This window comes from Stegodyphus dumicola, chromosome 3 (genome assembly GCF_044657685.1).
Source record: "Stegodyphus dumicola isolate Sdum_Otavi_A_Nest chromosome 3, ASM4465768v1".
NCBI lineage: Eukaryota > Metazoa > Arthropoda > Arachnida > Araneae > Eresidae > Stegodyphus > Stegodyphus dumicola.
The window spans coordinates 201145061-201163483 of NC_140770.1; the positions used below are offsets into that span (position 1 = coordinate 201145061).

An 18423-nucleotide genomic window follows, 5' to 3' on the forward strand; every position below is an offset into this window, starting at 1 on the left:
TACATACAGTTTCTATCATTTTTTTTTTTTTTTTTTTTTTTTCAACATCTTTCAAAGTTAAATGGCGAAAGGTATTCATTGTCATGAGGAATGAAACTTAAGAAAGTTTCTTTAGGTTTTCTGCTAACCCTATAACACTTGTATATAAACAAAATTTTGAATTATTAAATCATATAACAGTTTTCCATTAATCGATATTTTAAACATTTTAAGAATTTTGGCTGTAGCTAAAGATCTCTTGTAAGTTAACATCGATTTTAGTGTTGCAAATTATTCCACATGTTTATTCATTTAATGAAATCCTCACTTAGGAATTGTCATTTTGAATGAATTATTTACACCCAGGAAGTATTCTTATCTTGTTCAAATTTTCTCTTTACTGCCTAGGCAACAAAATCATTGATAATCACAGCTAATTACATTTATTTTCCATCGACAGGTTTTTCTATTTATGTTCAGTTGAATTTAACCTACCCACCAATCTTCATATTTATATGTAATTGTGCACTGCTAACACCTGCAAATACTGCTTTTTTTCCCCCCACTATGCTGAACCCTTTTTAATTAGACAAAAATTATGAAACTTTATCAATCCCTTATAACTACTTTTAATTCATTAATTTTATTTAAAAAAAATTTTCAGCTTTAAATATTATAGTAAAATGATACAGTGCATAGCTTATTATGCACAAAAATTAAATCAGATTCCATTATAATCACAGATTAAATCATGTGAAACACTTATATACAGTGCTGCTACAAATGACTAATATTTTATCCATGTAGATGCAAAACATTTAGCTGTTATGTACATACTAATTTAAAAAGGCAATGTATTAAACATTTTATTAATATCTGTTAAATAAAGAATAATTTTTCATTAAAAACAAGTTTAAAGGCTGTTTACATGTTTAGTCAAATTCACCAAAACATAAAAAATAAATGAATAGAAATACAGCTTACAATTTAAACTCTCCCTCAGATAAGACAGTATTTTTGCAGATTTCTGAGATCGATTCTCTTGCTTCTTGGACAAGCTTTACAATAAATTCTTCATCATACGGAACTAAAAGAAAGAACGAAGGAAAATATATGTAATAAATAGAATATATGTAAAATAATTTAGATTTTGCCATTTTTTCCCTACATTTTTATATAATAATATTTGAGAACAAGCATTTAAACTGTCAGAAGTACAGATAATATTTTCCTGCCAAAACACTACAGGCAGTCTATAGTAGTTAGAATCTTTTGAAGTCAGTAGTGATATATGTTTGTACAATACATCTACCATGGGTTCTCAACTAGAGGGGAAGGGGGGCTAGAATGCAGTCAGCCTTTTATTTACTTTTTAAGTATTTAGCTTTAGTTTATGATATAAAAAAACCACTTTTATCCAAGTTTTGGTCCAACAATTTCTATATTTTTCTTTATTTAATTCATAAAACACTTTAAAAGTAATCTAAGTAAATGTATATGTATTTTTTAAGTTTGGGAAAGGGGGAGGGATGATCATTTAGGTGAAAGGAGTGCATGGAGCAAAAAAAGAGTTGAGAAGCACTCATCTATAATTCATTACATTCATATCCTGTCACTACAAGAACCAAATGTTCTTACATTAGGGGGGAAAAAATTGGAATTAGGTGTATGCATAGCATCCTTAAATATTTCTTTATAAGAGGCAGTGCTTAATTTCTTGTAACTGAGTAATTCACAGTTCTTTAGAGCAGTAATAACAAACAAGTCAATTGGAAAGTGATTTTTGGCGTTTCACAGCAAACAAGAGTTTCAAAACACCAACACAACTCAGTCAAACCTAACAGAAATAAATGCAATGATTTCTATAGTTGATGCTGACAAATTGCCTTCCACATCAGCCGTAAAGAGTATGGAAAAACAGTTCCTACATCACCTGTCATCTGCTCACTATCCAACATGGCTATCCACTCATAGTTTAACACAAGTTACCCAGGTCATTTCCTTCTAATCTTCAATGTAACACGTATAAAATGGCATTCCTGTGTTCTTTGTTTAGTGTTTAGTATTCACCAAAGTGGTAACATTGTACTAGCATTTATAGAAAAAATATGTCTTTCTTAACACAATTTCTGTGAAAAAAATCTGAGTACCTTCTTTGTTTGTTTTAAATTAAAACAGTCCATTTGTATACTTCTATTGCAATTTAGTTCTCACTGAAATAAGTAGCATATCAAATAATCTGAACACTTACCATTTACATGTAAAATGGAAACTTGATTACTTTTTTGTTATGATGAATGATAAATGTTGGTGCTTAATATCCACACCCCTCTGTAGCCATTATTAAAATCTGAAGACATTTTTTAACTTTATATTACAAATATTATGCATAGAAGGTCATGTTAAGATTTAAGTAAGTTTCCATTTTTCAATTATTCTCTCAAATACATTTTCAGTTTTTAGCTGTTTAAGGCTCAGATTTGACATTTTTTATTTCTAGAATTCTCTATGTACAGTTTTTTCGTTTTCTTGGTATTAAAAGTTTAGCATAATCGAGGACTTCCTAATTTTTTAGTTTTGTTTAAATGACTATAAGTTTTGCTCATTATACTTTCTTTTGAATTTCAGATTAGCATATACTATTTTAGACCAATTTGTTTTTAATTTCAATATACATAATGCAAAGTTCTATGCTTTTTCAGTTGTCCTTTTGGCACAATGTTATGCTTTATTCTTTTTTCCAAGTATTTCAAAAATGTGTTGGGAAATTTCTGGTACATTTGGAGATTTAAATTTTCAGTTTTATATGAATATTTAAGTCTTTAATAAAAATTTGATGAAATCTTTTTACCTTTTCTGATCTCAAATGTACCAGGAGAACGAAACATATTAATCGACTTTTATGAAGCTTTAATTTATTTTCCCCTGATGAGTTTTGAATTGGAGTTTCAATTAATTTTTATTTGTATTATTTTGTATATTTTCCTTTTCACATTTTTATTTTTCGAGTTTGTCCTACTGAATTCTTTCTAAACCTCTCATACACAGTTGTAATTATATTATAGAGAAACTGCCTTGCTTTTATTTACGTTTACTAATAAATCTAGATGCTTTCATTTTAATCTACTTCAATCCTGCAGCTATAGTGCAGGATGAGTTTAAAAATGTTTAATTCTAATTTTTATCCTTTTTTTATATTTCTTTATATATACAGTAAGACCCCGCTTAACGCTGTTTCATTTAGCGCTGTTTCGGTTTAGCGCTCTTTTATTTCAACCCGGGGATTCCACGAAATCACTCGCAGCATACGGGGATTCCCTGAAATATTATGCAGCGATAGGTTTCAAATACATATCCGAAAGAGTGTACTTGTATTTCTTGTTTGGTGCGGTATTGTACAGACATATTTTGAAGGGGTAAATGTGGAAGATGTCGAAGAAATAATTCAAGAAGCAGCGGCTAGTCTTTCTATTGATGAGCTCAAGGAATTAACTGAACAAGAAGAAAACAAAAATGTTGACAGCAGTGATTCAGAAAAAGAGCAAAAAGAACTTTCGATGGCGTTTGTAAAAAGGAGTTTGTCTACCTGAAATAATGGATCAATTCATTGAAAATGATCCGAATTTTGACAGGAGCTCAAAAGTAAGGCGTGGTGTTAGAGATGTTCTATCCGTTTATGAAGAAATTTTAAGAGAACAATGCAAAAGAAAAAGGCAAACAACATTAGATGCTTTTGTCACAAAAAGGCAGAACACTGAAAACGCGGAAGGCTAACTAAATATGACTGAGAATTTTGTTTTTTTTTAAGAATAATCGTTTTGTTATTTATATTTTGTTTTTATTTTTGCAAGAAATAATAATGTGGTATTAATTTGGGCTTTAAGAAATAAATGTTTGGTTATATTTTTATTAAAAAACATACTTTTTAAATTTAATACCTAACCAATTTCCTAGCCATCTTCCCCTAACCCCAATATTTACATGTAAAGATAGCCTCGTTTAGCGCTGTTTCGCATTACGCTCTACTTTGATGGAACGTATCCCCCCCGTTAAGCGGGGTCTTACTGTATATCAAAGATGACCTCCTGATGGAAAAGTGACTAGCGCATTGTGCAGCTGCACCACAGGTCCGGGGTTCGATTCCCCAGATGGGCAAGGTTGACTCGCTTGGGGACTAAATACCAATTGTCCTGTGACATGCTGACCACTTGTCCAGGGCATATGCTGATGCAGAAGGTCAAGAAAGCAGATTTCGGGCACTGCAGGCCATGGCCCACTAGGGCTGTTGTGCCACGGAGTTTAGTTTAGTGTCTATATCAAAGATTGAATTAAAGTAGAAATATTAATAAATTGTAATAAATTGCCTAATACTTGTAAAAAGCTGCTAAGTAATAAAATAATAATTTATTTACTAATGGGTTAATTGAGTATATTATCTCCTTTGAGAAAGTTATTAGAATTTTAGTTGAATGAAGTAACTTATAAGCATTTAAATATGAATCTTGAAAACAAATTTTTTCTTTTTACACTAATATGAGATCTTCAATAAAATAACTTCCAAAATATGTTCAGTTTTCTATAAAAACATTGAAAACTGCATTGGAAAATAAATCTCAGAAATTAAAAACACGATTGAAGGCTCTGAGGACATATTTCATATTTTGAAAAAAATTGAAATTATTGTGCAGTATCTATCTTTTCCTTTTAAAAAAAAAAAATTAAATGTAAAATATTTTGCAAAAAAAAAAAAAAAAAAAAAAAAAAAATTCTGACACATTTAATATTGAAACAGATGATGATAATAATAATAATAATAAATGTGCATTAGAAAATAAAATTATTACTCTGGAAACTATCTAACCTTAAAAGCCAGAAAACTTGATGAATTTCTGGAAATATGACAACTAAGAAAAGTATGCCAATATCACTAAATGCAGTGAACATATCTACTCTATTCTGGATCTACATATTTATGTTATTATCTTTGCTTGGATATACACCAAATAATAAGCACTTGATGTAAGACATTTAGATGTAGACTTCCCATTAATAATAAGGTAACACAATTAATAATTTAAAAAAAATCTAATTAATACTATGCCTTTAAAATGTCTGAAAATAATATAACAAGAATTTTTTATAAAAATCACCTTTTTGCCACGGATACCTATAAAAATCATCAGTATTTAGCAGAAGAGAACTTTCCTCATTCAAAAGACTAGAATTCTCAGGTATTAGAACTTCAGAGAGATAGTCCTCAAAAACACTAGAAATCTATGAAAGACAAAGGTAAAGCAACTGCAATCACCTAAGTACACCAATATCCAGGAAATCAAAATAAATGCATTTACAGCAATTCTAAGAATGCAATTTAAAATCATTATGTTACTTTAAAATTAAAAAAAAATCATATTTAACTTGATTGTTGTTTTGATTAATTTATAATTACTTAATAGGAATTATGAAATATAATGCACTTTATTGTGCTTTTAGTGAAATAAAAGTAAACATAATTCATGTGAGAGAACATTGGATTGGTACAGGTGAACTTTAAAAGACTTGAAGAAATATAGAGTTAATAATTAAAATATATTTTCAAGAGGAATATGTATTTCACATTAAACTATGAAAAAATAAAAGTTTTCTCATGTGAAGAAGTTTTATTATTTTCACCACATTAAGGAATTCCAAGGAAATTTGTAATAATAACCTCAAAGAAAATGAGTGCAACAGTTTTTTAATATATATTTCATAATGTTAACAATATTGAACTAATAATAAATATCTGTCAAAATGAAAGAGTAATACACTGAATACAGTGTAGACACAGTAGTATACTGAAATATTTCTAAACTAGGGAAAAATTTATTTCTCAAGAAGTATATATAACTTATTTGCTTGTTATACATACCTCTTCATAGTAACTGACTGCAAGAAAACTGCAAGCTTTACTCAAAGGATAAATTGTATTTGGCACATTCATCACATCTAATAAAAAGTATATAGTTTAGTTATTTGCTGTATGAGAAATTTTATGAAAAAAAATTACAACTAAAATGTCCTAAAACTCGCATATATGAGCAAGTGATAATACATAATATTTCAATGAATAATTCTTTACAATTCAGTAGTGAAAAATTTATGAAAATTTAGAATTCTGTATATTGGACACAATCTTGGATTAAAACAATATTAATAAATTTGATTAACACTTTGCTTTATGTAAACAAATATACTTGCAGATAAAGATGCATGAAAATGCCTTAATTTATAAATATTTAAAATATCAAATGGAAAGTTTGTAAAGAAAATGCAACACATTTTATAAGAAAACTTTCTGATTTGAATTTACTATTTTTTCATCTTTGGTACACATATCAAACACACAATAAGAAAAATTCCACATTTTTTTTTTTTTTTTTTTTTTTTTTTAATTTAGATTTTTACAAAGCCTTCAGCATTAGACTTTATTTACTTTGTGTTAGGCATTCTGACGAAGAAGAGCAGAATGTTAACATAATTCTTTTTTGCATTCAAATGTAAATATTTATTTTATGAAGCATCATAAGCAAAGGGAAACTTTATCTACTAAAAAGTTTTATCTGATGAAAATAATTAATTTCTTAAAAATTCCAAATATTAAAAAGTGGATAATAAAAAAATGGGCCTTGTGACTGTAAAATTGTGATTTAAAAATAGCATTAAAAAAGTGTGTTACACCAGAATATCTTGAGGCATCTCTCGGCTTCCAAATTGGCTGCAACCGATTTCAACAACTTAATGAATTAATTTTTGTACTTTAAAGTGACGAAAAAATTACATTGCAATAAAGGTGCTTATTTCTAATATTAAATGTGGATGTGATTAATGTATGTCATTTAACTATCACGAAATCTTCCAATAAATTGTACGAAAGAATGACAGTGTCTAATAGCATGCAATCATAGTACCTGCCCACTTTCATATATTTACGCCATAGTACTTTTAACTTTCAGAACTGTGTTAATCTACTTTAGGGAGGAAAATGTTTAAAAAAGCAGCCAGGCCCTAAACTGTTGAATAGTTGTTTTTTCATCTTCTCAAAATACACTTCCCTTCTAAACAACAAGGTCACGTTCTTTACCGCCAAATATTTTGCATTTGTGATGCCACCGCTTAATTAAGGAACTCTCATTAATAAATAGTTAAAAAAGAACCTAATAAATGCATAAATTCTAATTGAAATTTAAAGACGTTTTACCGTACATTTAAAATTTTAACATACAAGCAAGGCTGATCACTCAAACTAAAAATATAATAAAACTTCAACGCAATATTGTAAATGATTAGATGTTTTCTTAAATTTCAACAGATGGCAGCACTAAGAAACTAAGATGCTTCTGAATAACATATGAGAAACTATATCTGCTAGAGACCAGGTTCACAGAACTAGAACAGCATCTATCGAGAGCCAGAAGATCGACGTCATGTGCTTCCTTTGACCTCAAGTGCATCAAGCAAGAGTCGCAGGTAACTCTCTCTTCCTTAACCTCTCTTGCCAAGCGCCTAAACTTGCCTCTATTCAGCATCCCTCCTACAGAGGAGGAATGCATCCAAAAGCTGGTAAATGTCACTAAAACTACTAGTAATAATTCTAAAACTGACGTTAAAGTCAGCGACCAGGACAAAAATGTCGGGAAAAACTCCCCAGTCAAAAGATACCTCCTAAAACCGGCAAAATTACAAGCCGACAAAATCATTGCTAGCAATAGCCAGAAATTAGAAAAATTAACCATCAGTAAACGAGAAATTACTCCTACCTCGCCCAAAAACAAAAAAATCAGGAAAGTGGACAAAGATGGCTTTCAACAGCCACCCCGCCATCTCATCGCACGTAATGCCGATAACAATAGCCTGCCTCCATTTTGGAGCGAAAACTGTGACGATCTCCCCCCCACCCAACCCACAGAGCAAAGCTCGTTGCCTAGGCAACCAGTCATTCAGATCAACGAGGAGAGCGCTGAAACCGGTACTCCCCCCCCCCCAAGCAATAGCTCGTCCGAAGGGTCGAAAAAGAGAATTCCCTATTTTTTCGTCGACCCTAAAGACTGAATTCCTCACTTCACTTGTGCAGTCGGAAGTTCCAACAGCCATATGCCGCATGAAAGGCAAATATCTCCGAATAGAGATGCAAAACGAGAATGATTACCGCTCGGTCGCCCAAATTTTAAATAACCAGGGGGCCGAGTACAAATCATTCAACCTCAAGCAAGTTCGCCCTGTAAAGGCCATGTTAAGGGGACTGCCAAGTAATGCAAAGCCCGAAAAAATCAAAGCCGAACTTCAGCTTCTTGGCTATTCGGTGATAAGTGTCACGCAACTGCGTCGGCATAAATCCCGTTATCCAATGCCCTTGTTCTTAATTCAATTGAACCCCTCGTTGAATGTTTACGACATCTTCGAGGAGACTCTCATGTTCGGAGTCGAAATAAAAGTGGAAAAACACCATGGAAAAAAGGGACCCAGTCAGTGTTGGCGCTGCCAAGGATATTTCCACAGTTCAGCAGTGTGCACGCTCCCCATCAAATGCCTGCGGTGCGCTGGCCCGCATTTTGCGTACCAGTGTACCAAAGACCCTGAGGAACCAAACACATGTGCGAACTGCCTTGGTCAGCATGCGGCCAACTGGTTCCACTGTCCCAGGAATCCCATGAACAAGGGCAAAAACCCCAATATTCGTAAGGATAGCGGGAAATCAAAATTTATACCGGCGCCAGCTAAACCTCTCCTTAGTGGTACAGACCCCTTATTTAGTGAAATCGCTTCCGGACGAAAAAATCCCGGACTTAATATGACTTCGGAGCAGAAGCAAGGTCAGAAGCAAGCCCTCAAGCAAGCCCCGGCACTGCATCCTGCACCACAGCCAGCACCACCGGCCCAGGCTTTAGCCCCAACTCCAGAGGACTACAGCTGCACTGATACCCTCCGTTGTGTATTCCAGATCTCTTCAGAGTTTGGAATTGAACATAAAACACTACTGAAAGCCTTCAAAAATGCCCTGCCTCAGCTACGGACAGTCTCCACCGGACCTGAGAGAGCATTTTTCATTTATGAAGCCTACGTTGGACTCCTCAACTAAAGCATCAAGTTCAACAGCTCCAACAGAGAAGAAAACCTCCTGATCTCGTTCTGGAATGCCAACGGAATAAAAAACAAGATCCACGAAGTCCGGGATTTTATTAATGAGCACCACATGGACCTCTTCCTCGTTCAGGAGACACATCTGGTTGAGGGACTTAGCGCGAACATCGCGAATTATTTCTGCTACCGAAATGATAGAGAGGTATGCATCAGTGACACTGTTCGTGCTAGTGGCGGTACTAGCATCTATGTAAAACGCTCATTGAAGCATTCTAGAATACCCACGCCACCACTGGAGGCCCTAGAAGCGACAATTATCCAAATTCATATTCAAAATTCCCCCCCAATAGCAGTAGCGTCCTGCTACATGCCTCCGAGACAGGGACCGGCATTTCTCTCTGATCTCAGAAAATTAAGTGGTGTTGCAAATAACCTGATTATCGCAGGAGATTTAAATGCCCGTCATAAAAGTTGGGATTGTGTCACTGCCAACAATTATGGCGATAAACTCAAAATTTGGGCTCAGGACGCCCGAATCCAAATTATAGCGCCGAACTCACCTACCCATTACCAGTTTCCTGGGGGGTTAGGTGCTCCTTCCATTATTGATTTGGCCTTATTTAAAAATATCCCATTAGATTATTCGATCAAAGTGATTCCGGAATTGTCCTCTGACCATTACCCGGTTCACCTCACCCTTAAAACAACCAAAATCAATCAAAATTTACCGGCGCAAGTCTCGACTAACTGGGACAACTTTCGGTATGTTTTGGAAAATGGTATTCTCCCCCCTATCAAAATTAATGATAATCAGGAGGTTGACTTAGCCCTTGACAGGCTCAACCAAACCCTGGGAAGTGCGTTCACAGCTGCTTCCAAACCCAAATTCAGACCTAATCACTATAAATTACCTGACTTCATTAAGAATAAAATCAAAATTAAAAACCGTCTTCGCAGAGATTGGCAAAACACCCGTTTAGAATCCATTCGAGTGCAACTGCGAAGAATCCAGAATGAGATCAAGTCTGACATTAAAAAATTTGCAGATGATAAGTACTCAAATTACCTTAAGTCCTTAAAGACTTCTGACAATAGCCTTTGGGTCGCTAGCGCACGGCTACGCAAACCTAAACATGACATTCCCCCCCTAATGGGCACGGTCAATGACCGGATGGCATTAACAGACACTGAGAAGGCTGAACGCATAGCGGACAGTCTTCAAACACAATTCTCATTAAACACTGGACTCATGTTCGATACCTGTGCAATGCACACGCATGAAGTCCAACACCAAGTTGAAGAATTTCTCTCCTCAGATACACATTCTGAGGAACCCATTACCACAACCGTGACTGAGATTTCTGCAATAGTCAAAAATCTCACCCCTGCAAAAGCACCTGGCCTGGATAGGATTTCTAATCGCATGATTAAAAATTTGCCTATTAAATTCATATTTTACCTAGCAGTTTTGATTAACTCAATGCTAAGGTTAAAATATTATCCCACTAGCTGGAAGAATGCTTTGGTCATTCCTATTCTAAAACCTGGCATGGACCCAAAGGTCCCTCAAAATTATAGACCGATTAGCCTCTTGTCTTCACTTAGTAAAATCTACGAAGCTATACTGCTTAGATACCTGAATGATTTCTGCCGAAGCCGAAATATCATTATTCCTCAACAATTCGGTTTTCGCGCAAAACACTCAACTCAGACCCAGCTACTGAGGGTAGTAGAAATCATTCACACAGGATCTCGCAGTGGAAAGCCTACAACCATAGTCTATTTAGACGTTGCAAAGGCTTTCGACAGGTGTTGGCATATCGGAATTTTATTCAAGCTCATGCGACTTGAAATTTCGGCTAATTTTGTGCACATAATGCACTCTTACCTCAATAATCGTACCTTTTCTGTAAAAGTCAAATATTCTGTCTCTTCTCCTCGCCCTATCCTGGCGGGGGTGCCTCAGGGAGGAATTCTTAGCGCTACGCTCTTCAACTTGTATGTAAATGACATACCACAATCACCAAGTGTCGATCTAGCCCTTTATGCAGACGACACAGCCATCATTTCTCAGCACCCAACACTTAACGCCACTCTAAATCACCTACAACTTTGTTTAACAGACTTGGAGTCCTGGCTCATTACCTGGAAAATCAAAATTAACGTCGCAAAAAGTGCCGCCACCGTTTTCTTTTCCAGAAAGAGGAATGTCCATAGTCAACTCCAACCACTCAGGTTATTTGATGAGGAGATACCCTGGGTGGAATCCTATAAATATCTAGGAGTTTATCTAGATGCGAAGCTACTCTGGAGTACCCATATCAACTATACAATAGCCAAAGCCAGAACTGTCAGAACTCAACTAATGTCACTTATCAACCGTACCAGCAACCTCTCCCTCAGCAACAAGATCCTACTTTATCGCAGTACCATCTTCCCCATCCTCACCTATGCAGCTATCATCTGGTCTACCGCAGCCAACAGTCACCTAAAGAAACTCCAAGTATTCCAGAGTGTTACGCTTCGCATACTCACCAATGCTCATTATTTCGTCCGGAATGAAGTGCTACATAATGATCTCAAAATTCTACCCCTGGATGCCTTTTTTCGGCAAAATTCGGCAAAGTTTTTCAATAGACTATCTCAGATTGAAAACCCAGTCTTGCACTCACTTCCTGCTTATAATCCAGCAGAGCCTAGCTCTGCTAAGCGACCTAGGAGCGTTCTTGATAGAACATTTAACATCTTTCCTAGGAAGCCAAAGCGGAGGTGCTTGCTTGACTAGGAATTCTCTCTAATTTTTAAAGCTAAACTCTAACCAGCACTTCACGGGCCTAACCCGGCGACCCTTAATTAACTCTCTTTTTTACATCACTGCCCGCTAGACCTAATCTGGCCTCGTTTATCGCGACCCACATCTGTACCACTAAACATGACCTCCCCCCATTTATCAGGACCTCACCTTTTCATATATCACGGACCAGACTTATAACATTAAAGTAAATTTAAAAAAAATCTACAATAATTAATATCAACCTAGTCAAACTTAATTAACAACTATTAAATGTATTGAAATTTAGACTTAAATAACACAGCAATAATTAATCTACTCTATAAACATTCCTGCAGTGCTTATTCTACCTAATGACAACTTATCAATTCTTTATTTTTGCACAGGTATCACAAGCTTGCATTTCATCACTTCAAGACCTTCAGCAATAATTAAATTTAATCCTGCTTCCTTTAATTCCTCCTACTTTCTTACTTTGCTCTATTTCTGTCCCTTTAAATTCTCCTCGAATAATTTCTCCGTCTTTTTCACAGTTAACCCTCCTCACGGTTCTTTTCCGCTTCAGTAGCTGCTCCTATTCTCCTCTCGCCACGGGCGGTCGGAGAACTTTTCGCCTTCCTGAATAGACTCTCCCCCCCCTCCTCTTAGCTCCTTCTTCCCTGGATTCAGTTTTAGTCGTAAGACTCTTCCCCCCCTCGCTCATCCCCAAGGCATTAGCTATCACTGCGGCTGTCCGTATTACCTAATATTACCTTTCCCAAGCCCTGGAAAATTATGTTTCCCGGCTGATTGTCTTCCAACCTTTCCGATTCCATAAACGCAATACGTTCCGGAATTCACCTCAACTAACTCCTTTCTCTCTTTCAATCTTAAATTACAAGTTGAAAGCAGAGAGAATTGCTCGTCCCATATGCGGACTCCTTATTCATTTCTTTCTATATAAAAGGAAAGAGCAATGGCTAAGGAGAGGTTTGTTCATCTCTCCTTTAGCCATTGCTTTTTCTTATCCAACTCAGTTTCCTTATCGATGTTGTGGAGGTAATTGCATTAAGTTGCAAAGGTACTCCGGAAGTCAAACGCCTTGGGCCTTGGGCCGTTATTAGCTCCGATAAAATACAACTGAAAATTGTGTAACTACTTCCGATAAAAGTGAATAATTCTTCACAACTTTTAGAACTTTTAGTTTTACTGAGATAAACTTAGCTGTATGTTTTGCACATATGATATTTTTTATTTATTTGTTTGTTTATTTCTTCTATTCCTACCTCTACTGAAATAAATTCTGAAAGTTATATAATTTTCAGTCAATGGCACGAGTCTTTATTTTCTAACTATTTCAAAGAATTAAAAATTTTAAATAGTTCCCAAATAATATAGTAATTTAAAAATTTTCTGTCTGCATGATAAATATATTTGAAACTTAACAATGCATGTGCAGTCAGAAACCTTTCAGTAGTAAATGTTGCTGATATTGGAAACGTCTTTAGAAGGATTTTTCCAAAATATTTGGACTGTTTCATTATGCAAACACAAATTTATTATTGATGCAGTCTAACATGTGTTGCTATTGTTCAAAGTATTATGATCTTTAATTTATATCCTACGCTTATTGGCAAATAGCCAGTTAGCCCACATTCACAGCGGCAAAAAAAAAAAAAAAAAAAAAAAAAAAAAAAAAAACTTAATATTCCTTTAAAATGACTAGTGCTGAGAAATCAACAGTTACAAAAGAACTCCTTAACAGTTTAAAATCTTTATTTTATTTCTCTGATAATCTTTCCAACTGATATAATTTAAAATTAATTTAATGTGCAATGTATTCATTTGTCAATTATGAACATATATACAGCATTAATTCAGTTGCTGAAACCAATTCCTAACTCCAAATAACATTAGAAGATATTCTCCCTTCCTTCTTTTTCTAAAATAGGTACTTAGAGAAACTTATTTTTAACCATTTACAGTAAAATCTCTTTTAACCAGGGCTTAATTTGTAAAAAGTAGAAGTGTTAGAGCCCTACGAAAGACCGTCAGGAAAGAAGAAAAAGAATAAATAAATAAATAAATAAAACCATTGGTAAAAAAATTTAATTAATAATTGAAATAAATAAATAATTAATAATTAAAATTTAATGAAATGTAAAGAGATAAATTAAAACCAAAATTTTATTACTAATAATAAAAATTTCGAGATCAAATTTCTACTGAAATTGTTCAGTTACATAAAAGAAGTTCCAGAGCCTTCTTATTTAGGGCTCTGGTGCGCTCCGGCTAGAATTAGTATGATTTATCCCAAAAACTGAGAAGTACCGCAGCCGACCTCCAGTAGGCTCTGACGAATTTAAGCACTGCTCTTACTGCACCTGACTGATTCCGGATAAGATATTTTTCTGAATAAATGAATATATGCTTCTAGAAATTATCTGTTCATACTTTGTTATGCCATCAGTAGAATTTGCTGCATGCGAGTCCGTTAGTTGTCTTTTTCGATATGTAGACGAAGCCAGTTTAATATTTTTTCTGTATTAAATACATAGTACAGAAAATCTATATATTACTTAAAAGTAAAACGCATACAATTGATTTTACATTAAAAAAACAGAATCAAAAAAGCATTTTAAAATTTTATATATTACCACATGAAAGTTATGAACTTCTTATTGCGAGGACATATAACTTTGAATGCCTGCCTGCCAGAGTCGTAGCTAGGGTTTTCAGCGCTCAGGGACAACTGAAGATTTCGCGCCCCCTACTGCTTGCCAAGGATGGAAAACATTTAATTCTAAAATGTCGTAACATCAGTTTGGCGCCACTTGGATTCTGCGCCCGGGGACGGATTCCCCCTTTACCCCCCTCTAGTTACGCCCCTGCTGCCTGCTTACTAGATAGTCATGGGAGTTTTAAAAATTCTCTGTGTATACGATGAAAATTTATAATACCATGTACTGGCATAGATGAACATTCTCGGCATATCTTGTAAATGTCTACAATCCTTTTTTTAGTTTCTTTTCTGCTGTGCGTGTTGGTTTCGACTTCATCCTCTTCTTCCTCATCGATCTCCTTTACGAGTACATTCAGTTATTTTTCTTTACCATGAAAAAGTTACGATCGGGAACATACTTGACTACATTCACACAAGCCTGCAAATCTTCTTCATTAACACTAAGCATCTCTGAACAAGTAATTACATCCAAGATGTCAGGCACGGGCGCCGGACATGTGTGACTGAAATTTTCGTCACTCGACTCTCTAATCTACGAACATAATCATAGACTACCATTTATGCCAACAGCGGCATAAGGTAATTTTCTTTATATATCTCCAGGCAAAACAGAAAATAAATACGTTATCTTTTAATACGAATTTCTTCTGAAAATCATAAACACTGCCTTTACAGTTTCAATATGATGAGGATTGTGCTAAAGGGAATTGTGGAGTCGCATTGGCATGCGACATAGCTTTACCTACGAGAGTATTGACTCATTGATAGCCAGTTATGCATTTTTATTGCAAACGCCTTAATTTCGAATTTAAATTCCACCTTCAAAAATGCAGTTATTTTGATATTTCCAGTTAACTGGGTGCAGGTTTCTCGAGACTATATATAACTTAAAAACGTATATTGTGCTATGAATGTAGTCTTAGCCAAAGTTTTGGAAATATCATTATATTCTACTTCAAAATTCAATTTAAAATTTCGAAAGATAACTGAGTTTTAGGAAATTAATATTGCATTTCAGTATAAGAATAAATGCGCTGCTGAAAATAATTACTAGTTTATTTTATACCTATATATAATTTAACTTCCTCATTTCGATTCATTGCTAAATAGTGAGTGAGGCATTCATTGTAACACTGACAATAAAGAACCTAATTTTATTTAGACTCATATTTATAGATAACGCAAATATAAAAGACGATTAGAAACAAAATTTACAAATATATATATATAGAGAGAGAGAGAGAGGGGGGATACTGATTAAAAAGAAATTTAAAACTTAACTGTTCTAAACTTTTACGTCTATTTATCTCTGCATTTTTATCTTTATTGAATTAAGGAAAATTTTAGTCTATAACACACAAACTTTCAAGTGGACCCATCTTAAAGCTTCGAGGGAGCTATCTCTTATCTATTACTCGCAGAGAACTGCACTGCTTCCAGACGTGTTGCTTGATTGTATAAAATTTTTCCTGTACATCTTCTATCTTATACCCTACACAGAATCGAAAATACTAAGCTTACAAGACTACTTTAAATTCAATAGTTATACATTAATCAGCATGATCTCCTGCAAAATTTCAAGAAAAGTAGATGATATCGTAAATGAAATAATGCAGGAACTGAAAATTTGGTAAGTTTGACGCGATGAAAAAAGTAGTAAATAAACTACATCGCTTAAGAAATAACTTACTCAAATTTACCAACTGAATTACTTCTATTTTTTGCTATTCAGCAATAGATGAAAATTATTTAGCCAGTGGTTTTAGGATAGACGTGGTTGGACTTAAGACGTGATGCAAATACATTAAAATATGATCGTGAATGTACGGGGACTCAATGCTCCGGCGAATGACAGAGTCTCTAACAAATTAAGCAGCACTGACCATGGCGCATAGGATTTTATTCTAAAAGGAACTTATATTTTTTGCTATGAGTTTTGTGGCAATTGTCCAAAAAGAAATTGCATAAGTGAGAACTAGAGGAATCAGAGGTAGGTAAGAAGTTAGCTTCACGCGAAAGTAAGGTTTGGATTTTCCTCCTTTAAAACAATAAACAGACACCTGTGTTGGTTTTATTGACAGTACAAATTATTTTGCATTTAAATCTAAAAGTCATCAAATATAACTTCTATGTATTTATATCACTGAATCATTGAAATAATTGCTTCATAAATCGTAATTCTTGAATAAATTAACAGATTTTTTTTCTAAAAATAAGATAATTACATTTGCATTTATAAAACAAAATGCTAACAAAAAACTGCAAATTTTTCATGGCTTCCAAATGCCATGCTAAATTTATGCATAACAAAGATTTAATGAGCACTACAGAATCTGCATAATTAAGAACTTTTGCACCAAGTGGTTCTGAAAGGTCATTAAAATAGATGTGAAAAAGCACACGATTTTATATAGAACCTTGGAAAACTTCGGCCTTGATAAACTTTTTCTAGTGGAAAGAGAAACGGGAATCGAAAAATGTGACATTTTTCAAATAACTATAGATAAGCTTAAAAAGAATTGGAAGTAGAAGAACTTTTCTAAGTTTGTAAATAAGACCTCGATGCCAGATGCGGTCAAAGTCATGAAAACAGTATGCTGCACTAATTCCTCTTTTTAGTCCAAAGGGTCAATTTGCCCTGAAGGACTATTATTTTCGTTTTGGCATTTTGCGTTGATTCACTATAAATGTCCGATTCACTTTTCAAATTTAAGGCGTCGCACTTCGTATTTTGTTTCTCTTGTGTGTACATGTATTCTTCTGTGAAGTAGTTGTTAAAAAATAGTTAATTATGTATGGATTAGTAATTAGGTACTTAAGGTAAAAAATATGTATTTAACTATTAGCAATTATGAATTTAAACTCTTACTCATTTAATTATTTAGCTCATTCAATTATATTTCTCATAATTCGAAACTTTTATCATGTTATTGGATGAGGGGAAGGGCTATGGCGCCCAGGCACCCTGGTGGTTAAGCACCGCAGTTCAATATGTGCTTTTCAAATTGTTTCCACCAAATATTATCTCCCTGTATTATATTTAAAAAATTAAATAATGAAGAATCTGTATAAATATATGTATGTTTCTCGCATTGTGATAAAGCAACGGTACCTAGAGCCATCAAATTTCGAATACGCGCGTTTCCACCTGAATATGGGCATCTGCCCAAATTTGGAATTTGTTTTATTATCTATTTCATATTTTGTAAAAGTTTAACGAATTTTTAATTAACAAACTCAACGATTTAAAAGCGAGCAATGGCAACAGTCTACTGGAGTGGGGGAGAACCTTTCTGTCTCCCGCGCGCTACTGTGTATCGGAAATCCTAAAGGTATGGTCATTTAAAATTATTTTGCGGCATTGCTATTGAACTAAATTTTATGGTTTAAGTACAAAGAACATAATATTTAATAAATAAAGGTAACACACAAAACGTTAAAAAAACGTCCCTTTGGACGTAATTTAAAATCTGAAACATTTCAGATTTTTTTTTTTTTTAATTTTTATTATTTGTGGTGTTTTTGTTTGTTTGTTTGTGTGTGTGTGTGGGTGTAGAAAGTTGATATGATAAATTCAAAGTAAAATTTAAAGTTTGATGACATGTACGGAATCTGAATTCATTGGTCCCTTTACGCAAGTTGAACTGACAATTCTTCTAAATGGGGTGGTATTTTTCTAGGTGTTCTGTGATACTTTTTTGGATAACTCTTTCAAATACCTTCTTAGTACAAAGTAAAGGACTTAAACGTCGATAACTTGCAATACATTTTAGGTCTTTACCATGTCTAAGTAAAAGTATAATTATCGCAT

The 18423-nt window shown here is 34.0% G+C and overlaps 1 protein-coding gene across 3 annotated transcripts in view; it reads right to left on the minus strand.

The window, feature by feature from the left end:
* The window catches only part of LOC118204075 (uncharacterized), a 184892-nt gene that overhangs the window by 107352 nt on the left and 59117 nt on the right, over positions 1–18423 (minus strand). For 2 of the 3 annotated variants that reach the window (XM_085813752.1, XM_085813755.1), the window contains exons 2-4: positions 5891–5967; positions 5130–5253; positions 964–1066 (exon numbers count right to left, since the gene is read on the minus strand). In XM_085813752.1, coding sequence (XP_085669878.1) covers positions 964–1066; positions 5130–5253; positions 5891–5962 — 299 coding nt within the window. In that variant the 5' untranslated portion in view covers positions 5963–5967. Of the gene's footprint in view, positions 1–963; positions 1067–5129; positions 5254–5890; positions 5968–6929; positions 7255–18423 lie in introns of those variants that run through there. The other variant, XM_085813754.1, reaches the window with a different exon arrangement.